Here is a 24,008-nt window from a genome sequence, read left to right as displayed (position 1 = left end):
CATGAATTCAATATCCATTTAAAAAAAAAAATTATCTGCTCAGTGTAGGGGTATAATTTCGCATTCCATTAATGTACATTGTATTTTTTATTTTGCAAAGGCACATTATCTACAAATCAAGAACCAACAAAATGTCCTTTTTGACAAATTCATATTTGTTCATGCATCTTTTTTTCATTCTTTACATAATTATGTTATGTGAATATAAGTTAATAACTTAAAAATAATATCACACAATTATGTGTATGGTATATGATACATCAAACATAAGTTTCTACAAAAACATTATAGGAAATCAATGCAAATAATTATAATCAATATCAATGATATAAAATCAATATATATACTACCTCAAGTAACATGATTATCTTGTGGGATGAAAGTTGCATAAACAGTTGTAAAACTAAAATAGAATATCAAATGATGTTAATTTTCAAACAATGTAGTTGCTTTTTTCATTTCTGGAGTAGGTTGATTTTCTAGATCAATACAAAATACAATGTGCGAGAGATGTATATTTAGCCCACATTTTAAAGACATAAAATGCAGGATATTAAACCGGTGGCTTTTACAGTTAACTCTATCTGACTACTGTCATAGGAATTGTGGCACAGACTGTGCCCATTGTAGACCAATCCACTTGAAAAGGGAAAAATACTTTTTTTAACAACTCTTGATCCAGGTTTTCTTTAAAAAAATTTACATTTGACTATATTTTTTTTTAATTTAGATAAATTTTAAATCTTTATGACTAAACATGACAATAATAAATTAACAGTTTAACTTGTGATGAGAACTAATCAATTGTATAGTGGGGTGATTGGACAGTTTGTTCCCTATATGTTGTGCATACTTTGTAGTATGTTGCAGGTACTATATAGCAAGTGACACAAAAATCATTTACAGACCAAAAGGTATTTTTATTCAAGGGCCATTACTTATCTAAAAATCATTCAACAGAAAATATGAGTTAAACAGTATTCAACAGTTAAATAATATGCACAAGTACTTGAGATACCCATTAACCTGTAACATTTCATTCAATTTGCATCAGTATTATAAGAGGAGAAGTCAAGACAAACCATAAAAATAAAAATCATGAAAGGGACTCCACTGAGGTTTGACAGGACTGGAAATAATTTTTGTAGGTCTAGTCACCAATATCTTCTGTGAAAAATTTCAGATCTTTTGCTCCCTCCATTTTCCAGAATGATACTTCTAATTGTGACAAATGACCCAATATTTAAGAGCAGTGCAACACTTTCACTCAAATTGGGCAAAGAATAGCACAACAATATGATATTTCTTTTTATATTATTAAAGTTCTTAATTAGCTTTTGCATGTCTTTCTGTTTTAAGTGCCCCAACTGATCTTTTTAAGAAATTAAAGTTTTGTGAATTTAGGCCTTTGGACCTCAGTGTAGTTCCATTAAAGGGCTACCACTCTGACAAAAATCACTGAGCTGGAAAATGCTGAAGATATGCAAAACTACACTTGGTAGTTAATTGGTACAGATTAAGGCTTATTACCACGTTTACAACTTTTTGTTGACGTTTACACGATTGCTTAGAACCGAAACGATACCATTTAAACAATGGTACCTTTATGTACTATATACACCATGTATTTGAGTCGCCAAATGATGACTTACTTTCTTTTTTTTTAATACACATACAAAAAAAGAATGTTCAGGGCCCATCACGATTGAGTCAGCACACATTTTCTGCATTGTATCCCCATTTTTTACCAAAAATGTATTATGTCACAAGCAATTTATGCAGGGCAATGCTGTGTGGAGGGCTGTAAACACCCATTTTCCATATTTTACTTTCGAATAAACCACTAGAATTGATAAAATCCATGATTACAGGCAATAATTAAGAAATTTTGTAAGACAATATGGTCATTTCGATAAAACGATTAAAATATCGTAAACGTTTATGAATGAAAATCGAAACGAATCTGTTTAAACGTGTAACCATGGGGGCCTTAGTACAGATCATTGAAATTGAACCAGTACTTTTTGAGGAGTAGTCCGGACAAGTTTTGTGATGGACAGAGAAGTGATCCCTTTATGTCATCAAGCACTATTTTGTAGCATGTAGAGGTAACTGTATAGCAGGCGACACAAAAATTAACAGGCCAATAAACCTTTTATATTCAAGGGCCAGAACTCACCAAAAAACACCTTTCAACCGGAAAACCTGTTATATGTGCAAGCACTTGAGGTATCAATTAATCTTGTGAAGTTTATTCAAATTGCATTAGTAGTCTGAACAAACTTTCAAAATAAAAATCAATAATGAGTCACAACTCTGACATAAACAATTAACAAGAAAATCATCCAAAGATATGCATAACTGCACTATATGTAATGTATTGATCATTCCTGTAAAGTTTGCCATAGTTTTGCGACAGACAGATGTCTGTCTGTCTACTCTGTACATAATCCAACCTATTGTTCTAGTAACTATGGGATGAGATATTGTGCTATTTTGTGTATGGACAATATCTCCCCTCTACGAGATTCTGACTCAAAATTTTGCTTTGACTGTCACTAGTCCTATACTCTGTGCAGGTGGCACAAAAATGATAACTATCATTGGGTACCCTAAATTGAATCCGGGTCAGCTCGGGCCTAAAACGTACTCGGCCCCCGAGTCAGCTCAGCCCTATTCCAACTCGGCACGGGTCAACTCGGCCCACTTTTCAATTATTAATATTTAGGTTTGTGTTATCACTATTTATTGTAATTATTTATAATACACGGATTAACAGTTTTCGAACTAGCAGCAGACAGGCTTTTCTTATCAGTAGAATTGTGAGTAAAGATAACCGATTGAGTATCTCACTGTATTTCTGACTCCTGGTAGATTTAACCGTAAATTTAAATACTTTCAGTGTCAAACAATGTGTTGAAATATATATACTGAGAGGAAGCTCATCTTGAAGATCATCAGCTTTTAATTGGTGTAATAAATTTTAAAATCGGACATTAAATCGCACTAGCGATTTATCCACGGCTAAATGCAAGCTAAGGGAAACTAAGGGAAACAACTCTTGTTTTTTTTTCACTCGATTTACCTCGGTTATTTACGTAGTTCATAAAGAGACTGTCCATTGGTGGAGACAGAGAGAGTTTATAAATATAACAAAGAGCAAACAGTGCTTATATACAAGCTTATGATATTAGGTAAACACGTTTTTGTTTCATATTTTTTGAATATTACTTTACAAACAAAATGCATCTAAAGAAACACATTTTTATTAGATCTATATTAATTTTATCGAATCTGCAAGACAAATAAATAACATTTTTTTTTCTAAATTTCGGCAGAAGTACAATGTATAAATTATATAATAATAAGATATTTCTTATTATTCATTTACCTTAACAACATGCAAAGCAAAGTTAATACGTTATATATATTTTTGTAAAGTGGGCCGAGTTGACCCGTGCCGAGTTGACTCGTGCCGAGTTGACTCTTTTCCCCCTAAATTTGTCCCTGTCCTAGTTACAACACCATTTTTGTTTGAATCACAAGATTTTGTCTTGAATTTTAAGAAAGAAAACATTCAATACAACTGGATACGTTAATGAAAGGCAAAATTGTACATGCTGTCAAGACACTGAAAAACAAGCAGTTGAAAAATCAGGATAAATCATATTTTTCATAATTACCGCAGGTTATTGTGGAAATATAAACTAAAAAATTACATTTTTCAAACTTTTACTTACGACTGTCACGCTGGCATTATCCTGAAGAATCTTTTTATCACAAAAAATGCTTCTTTTCTAAATTTAGGTCTTCCAAACTCTGAAACACTTGACATCCATATCACGTGATGTAAACGATCTTTCAACAGGAAGTGACAGGTGCCCGCCGTTGGTTCCCAGTCAATACAGAGTTTATTTTTAGCGTCGACTAAAAATTGCAACATTGTATTTTCGGTTTTGGTTATCTACAGTATTACATTTTTCCTGTCACATTTAGAAGGTTTGTTGTAAATTCTTATATATTTTAACACAATCTTCACTTATAATTTTTGCAGTTGCTGTCAGTTATTAAAAGATTTAATGGTAATGAAAAACGTGGTCGGTTTTCTGGAAATAAACCCAAAGATTTGTAAAAAGTAAAAAGGAAGTTATTTCAAAACTAGATTTGAAGATTTCATATGAAATTTATGGTTTTTTTAAAATATACTGATAATAAGAGTAATCTGAAAATAATGTAGATACACAAGTCATTAGTGAATAATTATAACAAAAATTATTTTTAATCCAAATTTCACATTAATTTGATAAACAATTTTGTACTCAGTTCTGTTATGCACATTTGCATTAAAAAGGGGCATCTGTGACCGAGTGGTTAAGGTCGTTGACTTCAAACCACTTGCACCTCACCGCTGTGGGTTCGAATCGGGATCTTTCATGTGTCTTTTTTTTGTGAAGAAGCTTACGGAACATTGGTGGTTCTACTGACAGGTGCCTAGCTTAAGGTCTTCAGCATACCCGTTTATATACTATGACATGACGTGAATGCCGCATCAGATGAAAAACAAAAATGTTAAAAAGCGGCTTATAAAGTTTTGGAAGCCAGAACTAACAGGTGCCCATTGGTGCTTGAAATAATGCTCAAAACTGCAGAAGGGAGTTCTTCCAACATCGCCATATGACCTATACTGTGGCGTGTGACGTAAAACCCAATCAAACAAACAAACATTTGCATTAATTGTAACATTTTTAAAGTAATGCTCTAATCATTTGTCAACTCAAATTTTTCTTTTGAGTTAAGCATGCTCTTTATCTTTGTGACTGGCAAATCCACTCTACTGGTTTGACTGAGTCACTGACAGAAGTCCTGTCAACTGTGGGTGTATCACAGCTAGAACCTTATAAAAACAACTGTTTGTTAAAACATAACATGATTAATGTGTACATTATAAATAGAATAGAATAGGTTCAATTTCTGTTTCAGAAATGTCGGCCCTTAGTGCTACTGACCCGACGTCTTTCTCCAACCCGGATAAAGTTGTAGTCACACATATTGATCTAGATCTTGAGGTGGATTTTGAAAGACATGTTCTAGCAGGAGAAGTCAATCTTTCTCTCAACAAACTTGTTGATGGTGTCGATACAGTGGTGAGAATGTTATCAATATTCATAGAGTATGAATGTTTTTAATTCTAAATTTGCTTTTTACTCAAACCCAACACTGCATAAAAATAACACAGTCCAGATTTGGAATTTCAGCATCTTTATTTTAAAGCTATTGTAAGTATTGAAATGTTTCAAATTAACCATATCATTCAATCATTTATATGTGTTCTACTTTCATTGGTTTTGAAAAAAAAAAGCTGTATTTATAATAATTTAGAGCTGGTAAGATATACTTTGTTTCCTTTACTGAGAGACCCTCCTGTAGAGCAATAATCTCTTTACAAGAACAGATTTTCCTGAAGTAAGACAGTAGACTGCACTAAAAATTTAACCTCTCCAGAGCAACAACTTATGGCAACAACCAAAATCTTTGTCTCCCAAAGGGTGTTACTCTGCCGAGGTTGAACTGTTCTGTTAAAATTAAAAAAAAAAAATAGAGAAAAAACACCACACTTATAGGCATATACATGTATATAATCTTTTGCATGCAGCATCATAATTATGTATACATTATCTGCTGAGGATGATAGAAACAGACATGTCACCATACTTAAAGGCCCATTATGCCTCAGATATGCTATTTTAATGATAATTTATGTTATGAGACATATTCTTTATAATTCATGTTATTTTAATGCTGTACAATATTGTATTAGATTCTGGACACACGTGATGTAACTGTCCATAGTGTTACAGACAAGCAGACCGGTCAACAGCTGAACTTCTCACTGGGGGAGAAACTTGAAGCTTTTGGTTCAAAACTTGAAGTAAAACTTCCAACATCTGCAGATAAAAAGTAAAATCATTAAATCATTGTTTTGAATTTGTATAATAGTAATTGAAAAGGTATTGCAGGGGGGTGGCTTTGAATCACTTGTCCTTCTCTGCACTGGTTCTAAACTTGCTGAAGACTTACCTACATGTAACTTAGAGAGTTTATAGCTAACTTTCAAAAGGATAGTGTTTCTATTTACATCTTTTATTCAATGTATAGAGGGTCCCCGTGGTCCTCCTCAGGTAAAGCTTGAAAGTGGCAATATGACTCCCTAGCTTCTCAAAAAAAAATAATAAATAAATAAAAAAAGGTAAATTTTTTTTTTATATCTTATATCCAAATGCTTGCCATTTTCTTTAAAAAAAGTTATCTGTTTGTAGTGGTCTTGTTTTGTATATATACATTTTTGCTTCCAGAGTAACACCTATCAGAAGGTATGTGTTGTTTTCTTGTTATGTTTTGCTACCTCAGTTCCCCTATTTTATGCAGCATTATAACACAAATATTATTTTCAGATGTGATATTACTATAAAGTATGAAACATCTCCAGAATGCAGTGCTCTTCAATGGTTACGCCCAGAACAGACTGCCGGAGGGAGGCAGCCATATTTGTTCAGTCAATGTCAGGTATCATTTTTTTTTATCACTTTAAAATTTGTCATCAGTTAAAATTTAACAAGAATGGAGCTGTAGCATTTTATAGTATCACGGCATGGTCATTATCAAGGGATTGAGCGTAATTAAATACTTGAGTAAAAATATACACGATTGTATTCAGTAAGGTTTCCATTTTAATTGCTCAGGTTTTTTGTGTTTCACTTAGTATGTTGTCTGTTGAATATGTTGCTATGGAGAAGAAAGATAAACTGGTTCTTTTAAATGCACTATTTCTATCTTACGTATTTCTAGCACTTTTTTGGCACTTTTCAAGACAACTCTTCAAGTTATATTTTATGTATGTCGAAAATTAATATTGTAAGTGGTTTTTCTCTTAATTGGGAAAAAGTCAAAGCCTCTTAATTTTAAGAAAAATTTTCACTACATTTGCTTATTTATGAAATAAAAAGCTGGTGTAAGTTCAAATTTTTGGAAAGACTACATAATTTTAAAGAAAAATTCAATTGGGAAGAGGCATTTTATAGGCCTTGGTAATACATGTATAAAGGGGAAAATCACTGTACTGTTTCAAGCTATACAATTTGCTATACGTAAAAGGATTTTTAGGTTTTTCTTAGTATTTTCTGTCTTGAAATTCAAAACAAATGTTTAATGTTCAACAACATGTGATAATGTTCTGGTTCCAGGCTATACATTGTAGAAGTATGGTTCCCTGCCAGGATACACCTTATGTTAAATGTACATACACAGCAAAGGTAGGTAACTTTGTTTCATTTGAGTATAAAAATTGTTTGTTTTTTTCACTGATCATTAAAAATACTCTATTTTAATGTTGCTTTAATTAATTTTATTCCAATTAACCCTTACTGTAGCAGACCTGCCCATCTTTCAATCTATGACAACCATTTATCAATTTAAGGAAAAATGTCAAACTATGTTCTATATGAAAAGCAATCGGTGCAGACCATATTGAGGTGGCACAGATGTGTTGGTCTTGGTCTGCACTGGTTGCTTGTGTAGAATTTGTTGCCGCTAGGAGGCTAAAAGCAAACTGAATTTCAGCTCTCAAAATAAACCAAATTTTAGCACTCTTAAATATGTCAATATTGTCAATCTGACTTGTTTCCAAAAAGTTGATAACAACAGTGGCACTGATCTTTATTCTCTACAATTTATTATGTATTTGGAAAAAAAATATATCAGATAAGCTAGATTTAAGGGGTGGTTAGATTGATACAGCTAAAGTTGTTGCCCTTGGATTTGATGAAAAGACAAATATTTTATCTGAACATCTGGCTGTTAAATTTAATTGAACACCCAAAGGTATATTTTTAAAAAAGGGGGAGAGAAAAAAAAAACCTGTACTGGCATGCGAGCAGTTCCCGTACAGAAGCAGTACCCGTATTTTTCATTTAAACGCTTGATTTTTACATGCATTCTTCAAAAATTCATTTCAAATCAAGCAGATACATAAACGAGACAAAATCTAAGTGTCAGTTCGGCAGTACGTATAAAAAGTCTCATTTTAAATCACTTTCACCTGTGCGTTGTCAAAACGTGACCGTGTTTTATCTGGGGGATTCCGTCCTTGCGCGCATGCGCAAACATACATACACGTGAGGCATGTTAAAGGGTTTTCCACTAATACCACCTGTTTACTGATAAGTAGGCAATGTGATGAAAACTTGTTTAATTATCAGAATTTTGACCAATATTACTATATAAAATAATTTTATGGCTTTGATGCGTAAAATATCATGCATACAAGCATGCCATCACATGTGAATGCGTTGGGGATAACGGTACCGGGTAATAAATACATGCCTTTAGTCTACTTTCTATTTCCTGAATTACATCTATTTATCTCTTAGAAAGTGGTCTGTTCAACAATTATAAATGAAAAATAGGTCCGATATAATAAAATTGTATTATTATAATGGGTTCAATTTTATGTACAGGAACTACTTCTCTTTATACAAAATAATTGATAATTTCGGTACCCCATATGAGGCCTCATAACTAAGGGTTATTCTATGTTTAGAACATGATGGAATTTCCATGATTTGTGTGACGAGCCGAATATTGATGTGTAACATTGAAATTTTGGTGAGTGAGCGTAATAAAAAATAATGTTTAAGTAACTACGATTTTTGTACGGGAACTGCTCACATGCCAGTATATTATGATAACTGTCACAGTAGATTTTGGAGTCATTGGGGGATCATGTACCATTAGTGAAGTTTTTAAATTATAGTATTGCCTTATTCTGTTGGTTTAAAGAAACAGTTGTCATGATTTAGACATTTATTTGCATGACAATTTCTACTTTCATAATGTAAACCATTCAGTATGATTCAGTTTGTGATAATATAAAACCTACTTTGCGACAAAAAGTATTGCTTAAATACACATCAAATGAATGTAAGTCACTTGAAAAAGAAAAACAACAGACAAAAGTGCTATTTATTTAAACAGGGCTGCCATAGTGGAAGTTTTGGAGTCACTCCTGATTTTGGCTTGTTACTTTACCTTCTAAACCTAATTAATGTGACTTCCTGTGTCAGACATTTTCAATCTGACTTCTCTAGATTTTGGAATGGAAGCCCTGTTTAAATCATCTATCCTTTGAGCAAAAGTGTTTTGCTTCTTTATTTCACAGATAACTGCTCCTAAAGTCATTACAATTCTAATGAGTGCGCTATTGGAGGGGTCGAAACCAAGCGCCTCGGATCCTGGTAAAACAGTTTACAGTTTCCGACAGAAAACACCCATGCCAAGCTATCTCATTGCCATAGTAGGTGGAGATATTGTTTCAAAGTAAGTTGATGTCACTTTAAATTTAAATGGTTGTGTCACAAATAATTTTTGAATTCTATACTTTTATAGATACTACTGGAAAACCATACTATAACTTACTTATAATATTTTATTCTTTAATAGTCCCATCAGTGTGATGCAGTATAATTATACAACATATCGTAAATAAAAAACATATTTAAACATAATTTGAAAAAGCACATTGTCACTCTCTACAGAGATATAGGAGACTTTCTTATCTTTTGATATCATAATACATGTACAAGAAAAATCATTGCTTAATGCAGTATTAAAATAATATGATAATGAATAGAATGTCATGCCCAGCTATTTCCCGCCCCCCTTTTCTCGCCATGGTTTCCATTCCCTGGTGCATATGAATGATACAAGAATTTTTAACCATTTTTTTTCAAATTAAAAGAATTGAAATAGAATGTATTTGAAAGGTTACCATTAAGTACAGGTTAATTAGTCAAAGTGCAATAACCCCTCAACAAACTGAGAGCAAGTTATATTTAACAAGCTTGTATGATATTATTTGCAGAGATCTTGGACCAAGGAGTAAAGTATGGTCAGAACCAGAACTTGTGGAACAATCAGCATTTGAATTTGCCGAGGTATATTTCAACACTTATGCCTACAAGTGACAAAAGACCTATTACCTTTGAATTATATCCCTTTGTATGGTTAAAAGTTTCCTAAATGATTAAATAATGACTCTTGTTTTATTATCAAGCATTGAGAATAGTCAAGCACAATGTCCCTCAGACAGGTCGTTTGTTTAAAGGTAGATGTCTGCTTCATATTTATATAAAAATGAGGGTGATTCAGGTATATAAAGAAAAAAAAATATAAAAACAGTAAACTTTATGGTATTTTCTTAAAGGCTTGTTATTTAATATACAATACATGTATATTGTACATAAACAAAATAAAATGTTTCAGAACAAAGTATAGAAGGTTTTGCTATAATTTCACACTTGCCCCTCTGGCTTTCAATAATCTGACAAATTACTTTCATTTTACTGATTAAGTTATTCTGTAATCGTTATAATCACAATATAAACAATTTTACAATCCACAGATGGTAAATATTTAGCTGTTTATACTTGATAACCTTTTATAGTGCATTTCCTGTTTAAAGTCTTTGTTTAGTATTTTAATTTATGCAATGCTCAGGTGGTAATTTGCAGGCAATTTCTATTTTAAGACTGAACAGATGTTGCAAACTGCTGAAAAACTTCTCGGACCCTATGTTTGGGGTCACTATGACCTTTTAGTGCTGCCACCATCTTTCCCGTATGGTGGCATGGAGAACCCCTGTCTTACCTTTGTTACGCCTACATTATTGGTAAGTTTTTAAGAAAAGTCTTCTTTAATGATTAATACAGTCCACTTTTTGTGGTTTATTAATTATAATCAAAAAACAGATTATGATTATGCTGTAAGAGGAAGGCCTTTGTGGTCAAGTCTTTAAGGTCCTTGGTGTTGAATTTCTTGCCTCTCAATGTATTTGGTTTCAAGTCCAAACACTCGGAAGACAGATGGTTCTATTAGGATGTTAGTTAGAGGGATACCTAAAGGGTAAGATACCCCCTACCAGTGAAGCTTGAATGACACAATATGGCTTTAAAAGTGTTGTTATTACTTAAAACCAAACAGAAAATACAAAACACATGGGTAGGGTACATAACTAGATTGTTAATTCCATAGGACTTAGACTTCCGTTTAGCATTTTAGCAATGCCTTGAAGCAAATTATATCTGATATGTAAGCAGAAACTTTTCTATTTTTGTTAACTATGTTTGTTTAATTGGGTTTTACGTCACACTGACACTATATAGGTCATATGTCATTTTCCAGCTTTACTGGTGGAGGAAGATATCAGGTGCTCTTCTGTGCATTATTTCAGGCACGAACTGGTGCCTGAGTAGAACTTTTCTATAACAGTCTCTTAAAGGAACTCCAGTGGTCAAAAGCCTGAAAATATCAGATTTAAAATTCAAACTTAGATCAACTGGGGCAATTCAAAATGGAAAAAAAGATGATTAAAAATCAAATTTTTGTGTGATTCTTAACCTGATTTAAGTTAAATCCGTTTTAAAGGTCATTTTGAGCAATGAAAATAATAATACTGGGAAAAAAAAGTGTGAGCAAATGGTCTGAAATATTACACACACATGTTTGGCATCAAGGCCAACATTAAATGAAACACAAATATATATTTGTGTTCTTTTATATCAAAGAAACCTCAGATAAGTCCCTTTAAGAAAGATAGTGCTAGCAAACAAATGGTAATAATCAAGTTATTGCTCTTGTTTTGTTTCAGGCAGGAGATCGTTCTCTGGCAGATGTTGTTGCTCACGAGATCTCGCACAGTTGGACTGGTAACTTGGTTACAAATAAAACATGGGACGATTTCTGGTGAGTATGTGTCAGGCTAAAGTAATTTATACAAATGGCACGAGTTGCAGAATGATAAAGGTCACTAGCTTCAATTTCTCTCTCCCGTATTGCTTGGGGTATAAATACTTATAGGGAGATAAGATATTTGAGCCGTGTCATGACAAAACCAACATAATGGGTTTGCGACCAGCATGCTGGTCGCCAACACACTATGTTGGTTTTGTCATGACATGGCTCATTTTTATTTTTGAAGTGGCTATCCATATAGAAAGTGAGTGGTTCTTCTGCTGTGCTTACTTGTGCTTGAACATTATTTGATTATAGCAAATATTAAGAATTTAGAATTTTTAAGAAATTCAGAGATTTATATTTTATCACATAAACCTCAGCGCAGGAGTGAAATAAAGCCATTTAATAAAAACGATATTACACTTGTGTAATAACACTTTGAAATGATGTCATTGCGCTATATACAAACATACCATATAAGCGTGCTAATGTTAGCTTTACATTATAGGGCTGTCAATGAAAAATGACTCTATTTTAAGAGTTTACCATTTTAATTTTAGATATGTGATTTATAAAATATTATATTCATGTAGATTCAATACTTAATTTATTCAAAGCGTTGAATTAAACAAAATAATGTTTGTCAGAGGCTAGCATAATATAATTTTGTTCACCTCGTTTATAGATTTAGAATTAAACCTACACTCATTCAATAACCGCTATTTGTAACTGCAAATGATATTTTATTCAGAAAAGATTTCAGTATGAGTGGCGACCTAGTTGTTAAGTTGTCTGCAGACTCATACATGTAACTGTTTCAAATAAGCTACAAATTTTCATTACAATCAAGCTTAGATATATGATGTTTAAGCTAAATTAGAATGTTTAAACATTGTTTAGGCTGAACGAAGGCAATACAATGTTTGTAGAAAGGAAGATCGCAGGGAGACTTGTGGGGGACTCGGGGGAACAACTCCGTCAGTTCAAAGCCCTCTGTGGCTGGCATACACTTATTGAAACTGTAAGTTTATTATGCTGGAGGTATTGTATACTAAATCATATTTGGATGCAGCTAAAATGAATGTAGTATCTAGATTAAATTAAAGCGTAATCTAGTGCTAGGGGACGTGGACAGTAGCTTGCACTTTACACTGCTGTTCAACAGGCTTAATCACACAGAACCTGCAACATTTTCAATTTTGCCATTATTAGCCTCCTTTATTGAGTCTGTTTTTCTCTTTTTGCTTGTCTATAGTGAAGTGATGAAAAATATTTGGTAAATTTATACATAATGCTTCCATGTTAAATTGGCTAATGGAAAAAGTATTTGAATTTGTTAATTTCTACTGATATAAGACACATATTTCAGTAAATGCTTTAAAGCTGAATTTTCTTCCATTCCTTAATTATACATGTACATATCTTATTATGGATGATACATTGTTATGCCCCCCCTTGAAAGAAGTGGGGGTATTGCTTTTATCTGTCAGACTGGAAAGGTCGGTCTGTAGACGGTTATCGATCAATAACTAAAGAACGCTAATGCCTAGAAACTTCAAACTTGGTATGGAGATTTTTCTTGACCAGTAGATAACCCCTAGTTATTTTGTGGTCAAGGGTCAAAGGTCAAGGTCATATTGACCTTGTAGGTAAAAACAGTTTCCGATCAATAACTTGACAACCCATAGGCCGTTTGGTGCTTAAACTGCATAAGGTGCATTAGTTTTGGAAAGTAGATGGCCCCTATTGATTTTTGGGTCAAGGGGTCAAAGGTTAAGGTCACATTGACCTTGTAAGTAAAAACGGTTTCCAATCAATAACTCGACAGCCCATGGGCTGTTAGCCCTAAAGTATGGTAGGTTGATTGGTCTTGGCAAGTAGATGACCCCTCTTGATTTTGAGGTCAAAGGTCAAGGTCATATTGGCTTGAAGGTAAAAACGGTTTTTGATCAATAACTTGACAACCCATAGGCCGTTTGGTGCTCAAACTGCATAGGTGATTTAGTCTCAGCAAGCAAATGACCCCTATTGATTTTGGGTAAAAGGTAAAGTTCACATTGACCTTGTAGGTAGAAACGGTGTCCAATCAATAACTTGGCAGTCCATGGGCTGTTAGCCCTTAAACATGGTCGGTGCATTGGTCTTGGCAAGAAGATGACCCATATTGATTTTTGGCTCAATGGGTCAAATGTCAAGGTCATATTGACTTGTTGGTAAAATGGTTTTCGATCAATTACTTGACAACTCATGGGCCCTTGGCCCTCAAACTGCTTAGGTGCATTAGTTTTGGCCAGTAGATGACCCCTATAGATCGTAAGGTCAGGAGATTAAAGGTGAAGGTCACATTGACCTTGGATGCCAAAACAATTTCCTATCAATAACTCAACAACCCATGGACCTTTTACCTTCAAATTTCACAAATGCATTGCTTTCGGTCAGATGATTACCTCAATGAATTTTTGGGTCAAGGGGTGAGAGGTCAAGATTATATTGGTAAATAGGTTAAAACAGTTTCTGATCAGTATCTTGACAACTCATGGACCCTTAACCTTCAATCATACAGGTGCATTGGTCTTGGCCAGTAGATAACCCCTATTGATTTAAGGTTGGTTGATATTTTTATTGAACTAAAAATGCATTTGGTATACACATTTCAACAAAACCTTTATTGATTTTTCAGTCACTAGGTCAAAAGTCAGTCACAATTACCTAGCCACATGACTAATTGGCTGCCAATAGGGGGCATACATGTTTTACAAATATTTATCACACACCCGTGCCGATTTTGCGACTCCGTAAAAATGGTATTGCACGGTCGTGCATATTTTTTGACGTGACGCCATTAGCGTTATACAAACATAGTGTAAAGACGCGCTAATAAATGTTAGCGTTATACAATAGACGCGTCAATGAAAAATGACTCTTATTTCACTTTCAACGGTCTTTATTTTGGGTATGTGATAAATAGAATATTGAATTCGTGTAAGTTAATTACTGATTTTATTGCACTCGTTGAATAAAATAATATTATGCTCGCCAGAGGCTCGCATAATATAATTTCATTCAACTCGTGCAATAAATTCAGTATTGAACTTACACTCATTCAATATCCTCTATATCTTGTTATTGAAAGGAAGTGTCCATTAAAGGAAGAGTCCATAACAGAATGCTGATAATGGTGATATCTTAGTATAGTTACTTTTTGTTTGCATCCAAGCATGATTTGGTATACAGTATTTCAATGTTCTTCACTTTTGATTATATATATTCAAGCCTTGATTAATGTGTTCTTTAACTAGGTTGAATGAAGGAAACACAAAGTATGTGGAAAGAAAGATTGTTTCTAATCTTAAAGGAGGTGAAAAATTGCGACAATTTTTGGCTCATAAAGGCTGGACTATATTAACTGAAACAGTAAGTCTGTAGGATAATGATGCACTAACAGTTCCATCTGTCTATTTTTGACCCTAACCTCACTTGATATCATAAATGGAGTGGTCCATCTTTTAATCTGGACAAAACCATTTATCATTTTTAGGGAAAAAATTTCAAAATATATACTGACTGAATGTCAAACAGTGAAGACCATGATCACAGATCATGGCACAGATTTTAAGAGTGAACTGTAATGGTCACACAGAAGGGACAACAGTTTACTGTTCCTCAAACACCCATGAAATAACTGTTTTATTACCTAAAACTTAGTAACAAACTACAGTTGACTCTCAATAAGTCAAAATCCCCTTACTCAAATTGCATGTAAGTCAAAGAATTTCTGAAGTCCCATCAAATTTCCTTCTTTATCTTTGTACATTAACTCCACTTAGGTCAAATTTTGACTTACTGAGACTCCTGTTTAGTCGAAAAGAGTTTTTGGTCCCGTCAATTAAAGACCAGCATATTTTAATCTCAATTAGTGGAAGTGTGAAAACAGCTGACTGTTCAAAGGTAGGCGACATCAAGGTGAAATGTTGTCACTCGGGTTCACATGTTCTATAGTAATTTAATTGCCAGTCATCATGTATTATTAACACATTGTAAAGGTGACTCTAATTGGTAAAAGGACTTAATTGGTTTTAACAGTTAGATAACTAAATTAGTATGTACTTCCAGCTCATGATATTTGCTACTTTTGTTTTCGTTAGATTATGAATTCACATTCTCCAAGGTATTAGACATGTTTTAATAAATATTTTATTGTGCTTCTATAGTAATGAATTGTCATGAGTGCTTATGATAAACATGTGCTTAATATTATTACTGATGAATCCTGACTAACTTGAATTGCATTTATGCCATTGCTACGAATGTTTGTGTTTATGTTTCACTATTTATATACATGTACATGTATTAAACTTTAAATAATATCTTTCTGCTCATTTATAACTTGTGGTTGTAAGTGATTAAGCGTCATTTCTTACCATATTGTACAATATGGGCATCCTTGGCCGAGTGGTCAAGGTTGTTGACTTCAAACCACTTGCCTCTCACTTCTGTAGGTTTGAGCTGCACCAATGTTTGTATTCTTCATGTGAGAAAGCTATCCAGCTAACTTCAGAATGTGGGTGATTCTACTCAGGTTCTTGTTAGTACCTGAAATAATGTACAAAGGGGCACATCAGGTTTTTCTCCAGCAGTAAAGCTGGAAAGTCACCATATGACTTATGCTGTATACTGTGTTGGTGGGACGTTAAACCCAACACAAAAAAAAATAATATTGTACAATACAATGTTTACTAGTTTATTTATAATTCTTCAGAGTGGATAATCCCCGATTGAAAAACTGTGAATTCATCCGTCATGTATCATTGCTAAGAGATGCATGCCTAATGTTTCTAACCTCGAGCTAGGTGAATGGCAGGTTGACCTCAGACAATGAGTTAATTGGTCTTTTGTTTCTAATGGTTGATTCAGAAATCATGTTGGATTAGTAGCTGGTCAGTTGTGAACAATTTGATAGTTAATTATTAGTTAGAATGCTAGTTAGGTAGATTGACCACCAAGTTGTGACCGAAAATGTATTGAAATCATCGTCAAACCAGAAAAAAATATTACAATGTATAATTATATACCTTCAGGTTGATGATTTGGGTAAAGAGCATCCTTATACAAAATTAGTACAAGATACGAAAGGTGTTGACCCTGACGATTCCTTCTCATCTATACCATACGAGAAAGGTCATGCTTTACTGTTTTATCTAGAACAGTTACTAGGAGGTCCAGGTATGTATGTGGCTTGTTATCAACTGTGAAAGTGAAAGTAATTTGTACCTCTTTTAAGATGAATTATGCTCAAATTTGATATTTGAAAATACTGATAATTGCTTAACAAGATCTTTTTAGATGTAAAATTAACATATTTTGTGTACATATAATAGGGAAGATATGTTATGTTTAGAATTCTACACTCTACAGGTAAACACAGTATGAAAACATAGTGTCATTAAGAAAACCTGGCAGGTTTTTTAAGAAATGAGCACATTACCTTACTAGTATTAGGTAATGCAGCTTCCCAAAAATATTTAATACATTTTCTTATTTAAATATCCATATTTAGTAAGAGTTTCCTACATTTTAATAAATTTCTGAAATAGAAGTATTTTACCCAAAGATGAGCCAAGTATATCTTTAAAGGGACTGGCCTGAGGTTTTTTGCATTATTGTTTTGAGATTTATATTCCATTTGATGTACCGTTACCTCTATGTCAATAATGAGTGCAACATTTTAAGTCATTCACTCACTCTTTATTTGCAAGAATTATCTTTTTTTTTGTGCAAAATGACCTAAAACGAAAATTGTTTTTAATGTTTATAACTCAAATCAGGATTGGAATGGCAGTAAATATTGATTTTCAATTCAAATCTGAGTATGTCTCATCATATATTTTTCATATTTATCTGTATTAAGTACCTAGGTTTTTGGACCTCAGTGAAGTTCCTTTAAATTAAAGATTATGATTATTCTAGCATTCTGAGACTTCAGATAATGATGTAATTTTCAGACGTATTTGAGCCATTCATGAAAACATACATTGACAAGTTTAAATACAAATCCATAACTACAGCAGACTGGAAAGAGTTCCTATTCACGTACTTCCATGAACAGGTAGAGATTAATTTATATCATTTGTTTGATATTTATACTTAAGGTACGATCCCATTAGATTGTTTGCCTATCATTTTTCTTAACATATTTATTTTAGCTCAATTGTGCAGAAAACTGGGTAGCTTATGTGAACAACTTGACTGCTTATTGAAATAAGTTAATACAGTAAAACTCCACACCACTTATAACAATGCTGTTGCCTAGGACCGACTCTGGTTTTGAAACTGGTAGTCTCTTGGATATAACAATATCTGTATATAACGATATAGATTTAGTGTTTCCCTAAATATTGTTGAAGGGGGAGTCTAATGAACTAGTGTCATATGAGGAAACATGGTTATGACGTTTATGACCCCTGTAAGTCTTGAACCAACAGTCCCCTTATTAAGAGGCAGACAACTTTACAACTAAGCCACCTAGCTATTGGGAGTCAGTTACTTGAGCTTTAAGCATTTTTATGTTGAAACTGCTTAAATCCGAGTGGAGGATTGAACTTTACAGCTGATGAAGATAATTATTGAATGTCAGCTGTGTGTAGCAATTATAAGTGTATTCCTTACATTATGTTATAGTGAAATTAAGTTAAAATGTTATAATTTCATACATCTTACGTTTGACAGGCTGCAGCCGGTGTATTTGATAAGGTTGATTGGGACGGTTGGTTGTATGGAGTTGGGATGCCACCTGTCAAACCAACGTAAGTCGTTGAGCACTGGAGTGTGGTTTACTTTCCTTTTAAGCTTGATAATATTAGGTAAATGGAGTCTTGCATTTTCATGCAGTCACACTAGATGATGTTTTGCTGCTCAAATTTTGTTGGAAGTATCTTAAGATTTTTCACCTTATAGAGTTATTGTACATGCTTAATATCAGATTTTATTTTGGAGTTATATCTTGTATAAGAATTAAATTTTGCATGTATTCTACTGTTTTTTGCTCTTTAATATAATAATGCTTTATCATTCTGTGTTTTCTGTGACAATGAAATTTATTTCTATGGAATTGAATATTAAAATTTGTAATAAACTTTAAAATGGGAAAAAATTCCAGTTGTTAAAGAACAATATTCATAAACTTTCTAAATACAGTGTATCTGGAAAAGGGGAAATCCTGGAAAAGCTATGAAAACAATAAAATAATATGAAAATTGCCAACTCGATTACTAGTATAAGATAATGTAAAAAAATGAAGTGAGAGATAATGTAAAAGAGCAATATCTCTCACACCCCCAAGCAACAGCTTAAGCGTAACGGTTAGTCTACAACACTTACATTTGAGCCGCGTCACGACAAAACCAAGGTAATGCGTTTGTGACCAGCATGGATCCAGACCAGCCTGGGCATCCGCGCAGTCTGATCAGGATCCATGCTGTTTGCTTACAAACCCTATTACAAGTAGAGAAACTGATAGGGAACACCATGGATCCTGATCAGACTGGCAGGCTGGTCTGGATCCATGCTGGTTGCCAACGCAATACCGTGGTTTTGTCGTGACGCGGCTCATTTGTTATACTCCCCGAAAAATTTCGGGGAAGCATATAGTCGTCAGGTTTTCCGTCAGTCTGTCCGTCCGTCCGTACATACCTCCCGAATTCGTGTCCGGCCCATAACTTTGTTATTTGAAGTCAGATTTTAAAAGTTATAAACTATTTCACAGAAATGATCACCATATTGAGATGACGTGTCGCGCACAACATTTGGGTCGCTACCTTGAAGGTCAAGGTCACAGCATAACCTTGCAGCAAGAATCATGTTTGGTCCATAACTTCATTATTTGATGTTAGATTTTAAAACTATTTCACAGAAATGATCACCATATTGAGATGACGTGTTGCGCACAACATTTGGGTCACTACCTTGAAGGTCAAGGTCACAGCATAACCTTGCAGCAAAAATTGTGTTTGGTCCATAACTTCATTATTTGAAGTTGGATTTTAAAACTATTTCACAGAAATGATCACCATATTGAGATGACGTGTCGCGCACAACATTTGGGTCGCTACCTTGAAGGTCAAGGTCACAGCATGAGCTTTCCTTCCATACGTATGTCCCGAATTCGTGTCTGGCCCATAACTTTGTTATTTGAAGTCGGATTTTAAAACTATTTCACAATAATGATGACCATATTGAGACGACGTGTCGCGCACAACATTTGGGTCGCTACCTTGAAGGTCAAGGTCACAGAATGACCTTGCAGCAAAATTGTGTCTGGCCCATTACTTGGTTATTTGAAGTCGGATTTTACAACTATTTCACAGAAATTATCACCATATTGAGACAATGTGTTATGCGAAACATTTTGGTCGCTACCTTGAAGGTCAAGGTCACAGCATGACCTTGCAGCAAAATCGTGTCCGGCCCATAACTTTGTTATTTGAAGTCGGATTTTACAACTATTTCACAGAAATGATCACCATATTGAGACAATGTGTTGTGCACAACATTTGGGTTGTTTTTACACTATGAACTTTGTCTGTGACATAACTCTAACATTACAAGAAGTATACCTTCCTGTGTCCGGGGAGCATCACCCGGTTCAACCGGCTCTTGTTTACAAGTTTTATCTTTATGAAATTTTAATGAAATTCAGTTACGATATGACCTTGGCAGAGAGTTGCGAGACCCTCGCCAAGCGATGGTTAGACAGTAGTGAGGAGCAGCTTTCAGGGTTCACATACAGTGACGTGGAACAATTTTTACCAGTTCAAACTGAACAGTTCCTTGCAGCATTCCTCAACTATGTAAGTTATGCTTTCACTTAGTGTATAAAGCTATATAAGCTGATGTCTGTGAATGTTGTAAAATTATTGTTCATTTTATGGGTCGAACAATTACAGAATACATAAATTGAAAGAAAATTGTTATTTTATTTTATTGAAAGTGATTGGGGCTTGCTTGAAATCATCGTCAAACCAACTAAAATGGCAGTGAAATATTTTGTTTCGGAATATTTTATTTGTGAACGTATTTTTGTACAATGAGTGATATACCCGAGATCTTGTTGATAAAAATCTAGCATCTCATTGGCTAGCATAAATGATAGCAATTATTTATTGGAAGATAACATCGCCTGTATAGTGAATATCAGTGCATAATGCATTGCTAACATACTTTGTAATTTGATATATAAGAATATTATCTGCTAGGGCTTCAGGTCATATTTATCTCCTTTAGGCAATATTCTCCCGTATATCCTTCAGCAACTTGTGTTACTAATTATGTATTTATTAATTTCCAGAGTCCATTGTCACATGCCAAAATCATTAAAATGAGGGACACATACAAATTTGATGAAGTAAAAAACTCAGAAATAAAATTCAGGTAATATTTATCAATATAATTTAAGATAAACATAGATTTGTCTTATGTTTTATATACTGTTATTATTGATGTTTATTATAATTATGATGTAAATATAGCTTCAATCATTGGTGCAAACAGTAGTCAACAACTGAGTGTAGTATCATATTATATATTTAATCTAAAAATAAATAGAGATCTTAAATTGAGACTGTTATTTAAGCGTGTGTTGTGTTTTGTTCTTTATAGCATATTTCTCAATTAAAATATTGTTACTTTACTGTAATAGTTAAAAGTTACACCACAATGAAGAGTATAAACCTGAATTACTTTTGTTTGCACAGCATTGGCATAGTCATTGAATGCCTGACATCATTTTAAGTTTATTTGATACATAAAATGAAATGATATTTCTTTTGAGGCATTGATTCCTTATTTCCTCAGAAAGGTCTGGTAGATGGGGTGACCTTATGTTATCCAAAACCTAAAAATAGCTATTTTCCCACAATAGTGTCCAAATTTACCTTTTGGTTGTTGTTGTCATTGTTTTTTTTTCAAGTTTATCTGATTTCAGACTAAAAAAAACTCCCAATTACAATGTAGTTGAAAATGAGAAATGGGGAAAAAAACATCAATTGGTATGGTCTATAGGAGGTTGACAATAATTGATGTTTTTATCCATACATAGCTGAAATTCAAGACCGTCTGTTACAAGGTTGAGGGATTTACAGTCTACAACTGAGCAGCTTATACACCAGTAAATCATTTTCCCTGCCATCATAACATAAGGGCATAGTGTGAGCTTTGACTTTAAAACAAGTGCTCCCATCACAACATAACGGCATAGTGTGAGCTTTGACTTTAAAACAAGTGCTCCCATCACAACATAAGGGCATAGTGTGAGCTTTGACTTTAAAACAAGTGCTGCCATCACAACATAGGGGCATATGTGAACTTTGACTTTAAAATCAGTGCTTGCCCAACATGGTTGGGAAAGTCAAATTGTAAAAACCCAGCTAATTAGCATTATAATACTTTCCACTGAATACAACGACTATGTCTATATTACAATGTATTTAATGTTATTACAGGTGGTTGCGTGTGTGTATAAAAGCTCAGTATGAGCCAGCCATTAAACCAGCATTACAATTTGTCACTGAGCAAGGAAGGATGAAATTTGTTAAACCAATTTACAGGTAACTTTCTATCAAATTATAAATGATTCAGAATGCAAATTCATTTTATACTATTCTATGAACTTAATCTCACCAAAAAACTTTTATTAAATTCATTTCAGAAATGTGTGAAAGCTTGCCACAGGCTTGCTTTAGAACACTCCTACCCCTCTTGTATATATTGCAGTATCAAATGTCAATTTGTAAAAGATTCTAAACATGTATAATCCAAGCTGTCGACAAAGGCCAGTCTCGAAATATAAAATATGGTCTTTATTGAAAGGTGGCATTAAAAAATTGATAGTATAGCTTAATTGATAAAAAAGTGGTATATGAAATGATGACCACTAGCGTCATGTTTTAGATAAATATTTATAAAGCTAATGTTTTAGAAAGTAAAGGGTTGAAATTGTGAACTATTTTTCTTGTTTCAGGGATTTATACAATTGGGAGACAAGCCGGGATCAAGCCATCTCAACATTTCAGACCAATAGGAACCAGATGCATAACACAACAGTCCAGACAGTGGCCAAAGTCCTTCAACTTGCCTAATACCTTCTCCTGTTCTTGTCTTTTATACATACACTGATGACTTTGTGTGCATCAATGAATTAAAGCAAATTAAATAGTTAAGAGTTACAAACGTTAAGCTGGATTTTTGAAATCTTTCCAGAATTAATTGCTCTTAGATTGCTAGAAATTGCTAGAAATATGAAAATGGCATTGGTGAAAATTTAATCAGAATATTAACATAATTGTGGGTAATTTGATTTTGTAGGGATATACTATTCAGACATAAAATATCAGAATCACATGAAAAAATGAGTAATTTGATGTGTATGTACTTAATCAGAAAACAAATTTTGTATCACTGAATACAAGGACAATAAACAATAACATGAAATTGAATATTTCAAAATTTATTATACTGGTGTGTGTTGGTTTAAACAGTATTTATTAGTCCCCTACCGGTTTACCGGAGGGGACTTTAGGTTTACCCTCCGTCCGTCTGTCCGTCTGTCTGTCCGTCCGTCTGTCAGTCCGTCAGTCCGTCCGTCCACAAAACTGGATCCCGCGATAACGCAAAAAGTACTGAAAATATTTTAATGAAACTTGATATATGGATAGATGGCAGTATGGAGATTATGCACGTCTTTTTTTTTCTTCCTATGTTGAAAATAATGGTTGCTATGGCAACAAATAGACTGAAAATATAGCAAATTTTACACATAACCTGGATCCCGCGATACCGCAAAAAGTACTGAAAATATTTTTATGAAACTTGATATATGGATAGATGGCAGTATGGAGATTATGCACGTCTTTTTCTTTTTTTCCTATGCTGAAAATTCTGGTTGCTATGGCAACAAATAGACTGAAAATATGGCAAATTTTACACATAACCTGGATCCAGTGATAACGCAAAAATTACTGAAAATATTTTTATGAAACTTGACATATTGGTAGATGGCAGTATGGAAATAATGCACATTCTTTTCTTATCTTCCTGTATTGAAAATTCTGGTTGCTATGGCAACAAATAGACTGAATTTCAAGATTTCTGATTCTAGTTTTTCAGTTTTTTCACTATAAGTTCTTTATTTCTTAAGGTATTTTCTTCAAACTTTAAATATAAGTTGA

The 24,008-nt window shown here is 33.5% G+C and overlaps 1 protein-coding gene across 2 annotated transcripts; it reads left to right on the top strand.

The window, feature by feature from the left end:
* The first annotated feature begins 3,847 nt into the window (after window positions 1-3,847).
* LOC132724201 (leukotriene A-4 hydrolase-like) lies at window positions 3,848-23,271 on the top strand. Of its 2 annotated transcripts, none has more exons than XM_060709024.1 (17): window positions 3,848-3,999; window positions 4,981-5,144; window positions 5,819-5,958; window positions 6,453-6,564; window positions 7,242-7,310; window positions 9,215-9,372; window positions 9,917-9,989; window positions 10,583-10,723; window positions 11,702-11,796; window positions 15,087-15,201; window positions 16,866-17,010; window positions 17,790-17,893; window positions 18,514-18,590; window positions 20,483-20,633; window positions 21,131-21,213; window positions 22,284-22,388; window positions 22,802-23,271. In XM_060709024.1, exons 2-17 carry the CDS (start codon window positions 4,983-4,985, stop codon window positions 22,917-22,919), a joined length of 1,848 nt encoding a protein of 615 aa, XP_060565007.1. In that variant the 5' UTR covers window positions 3,848-3,999; window positions 4,981-4,982; the 3' UTR covers window positions 22,920-23,271. The 2 variants fall into 2 exon arrangements, with proteins under 2 accessions (XP_060565007.1, XP_060565006.1); XM_060709023.1 differs by lacking the exon at window positions 15,087-15,201 and adding an exon at window positions 12,688-12,808.
* Window positions 23,272-24,008: the final 737 nt, after the last annotated feature.

Source organism: Ruditapes philippinarum, unplaced genomic scaffold (assembly GCF_026571515.1).
Source record: "Ruditapes philippinarum isolate M1 unplaced genomic scaffold, ASM2657151v2 ctg4427_1_1_1_1, whole genome shotgun sequence".
Classification (NCBI taxonomy): domain Eukaryota; kingdom Metazoa; phylum Mollusca; class Bivalvia; order Venerida; family Veneridae; genus Ruditapes; species Ruditapes philippinarum.
This window is presented reverse-complemented; position numbering and strand designations above follow the sequence as displayed.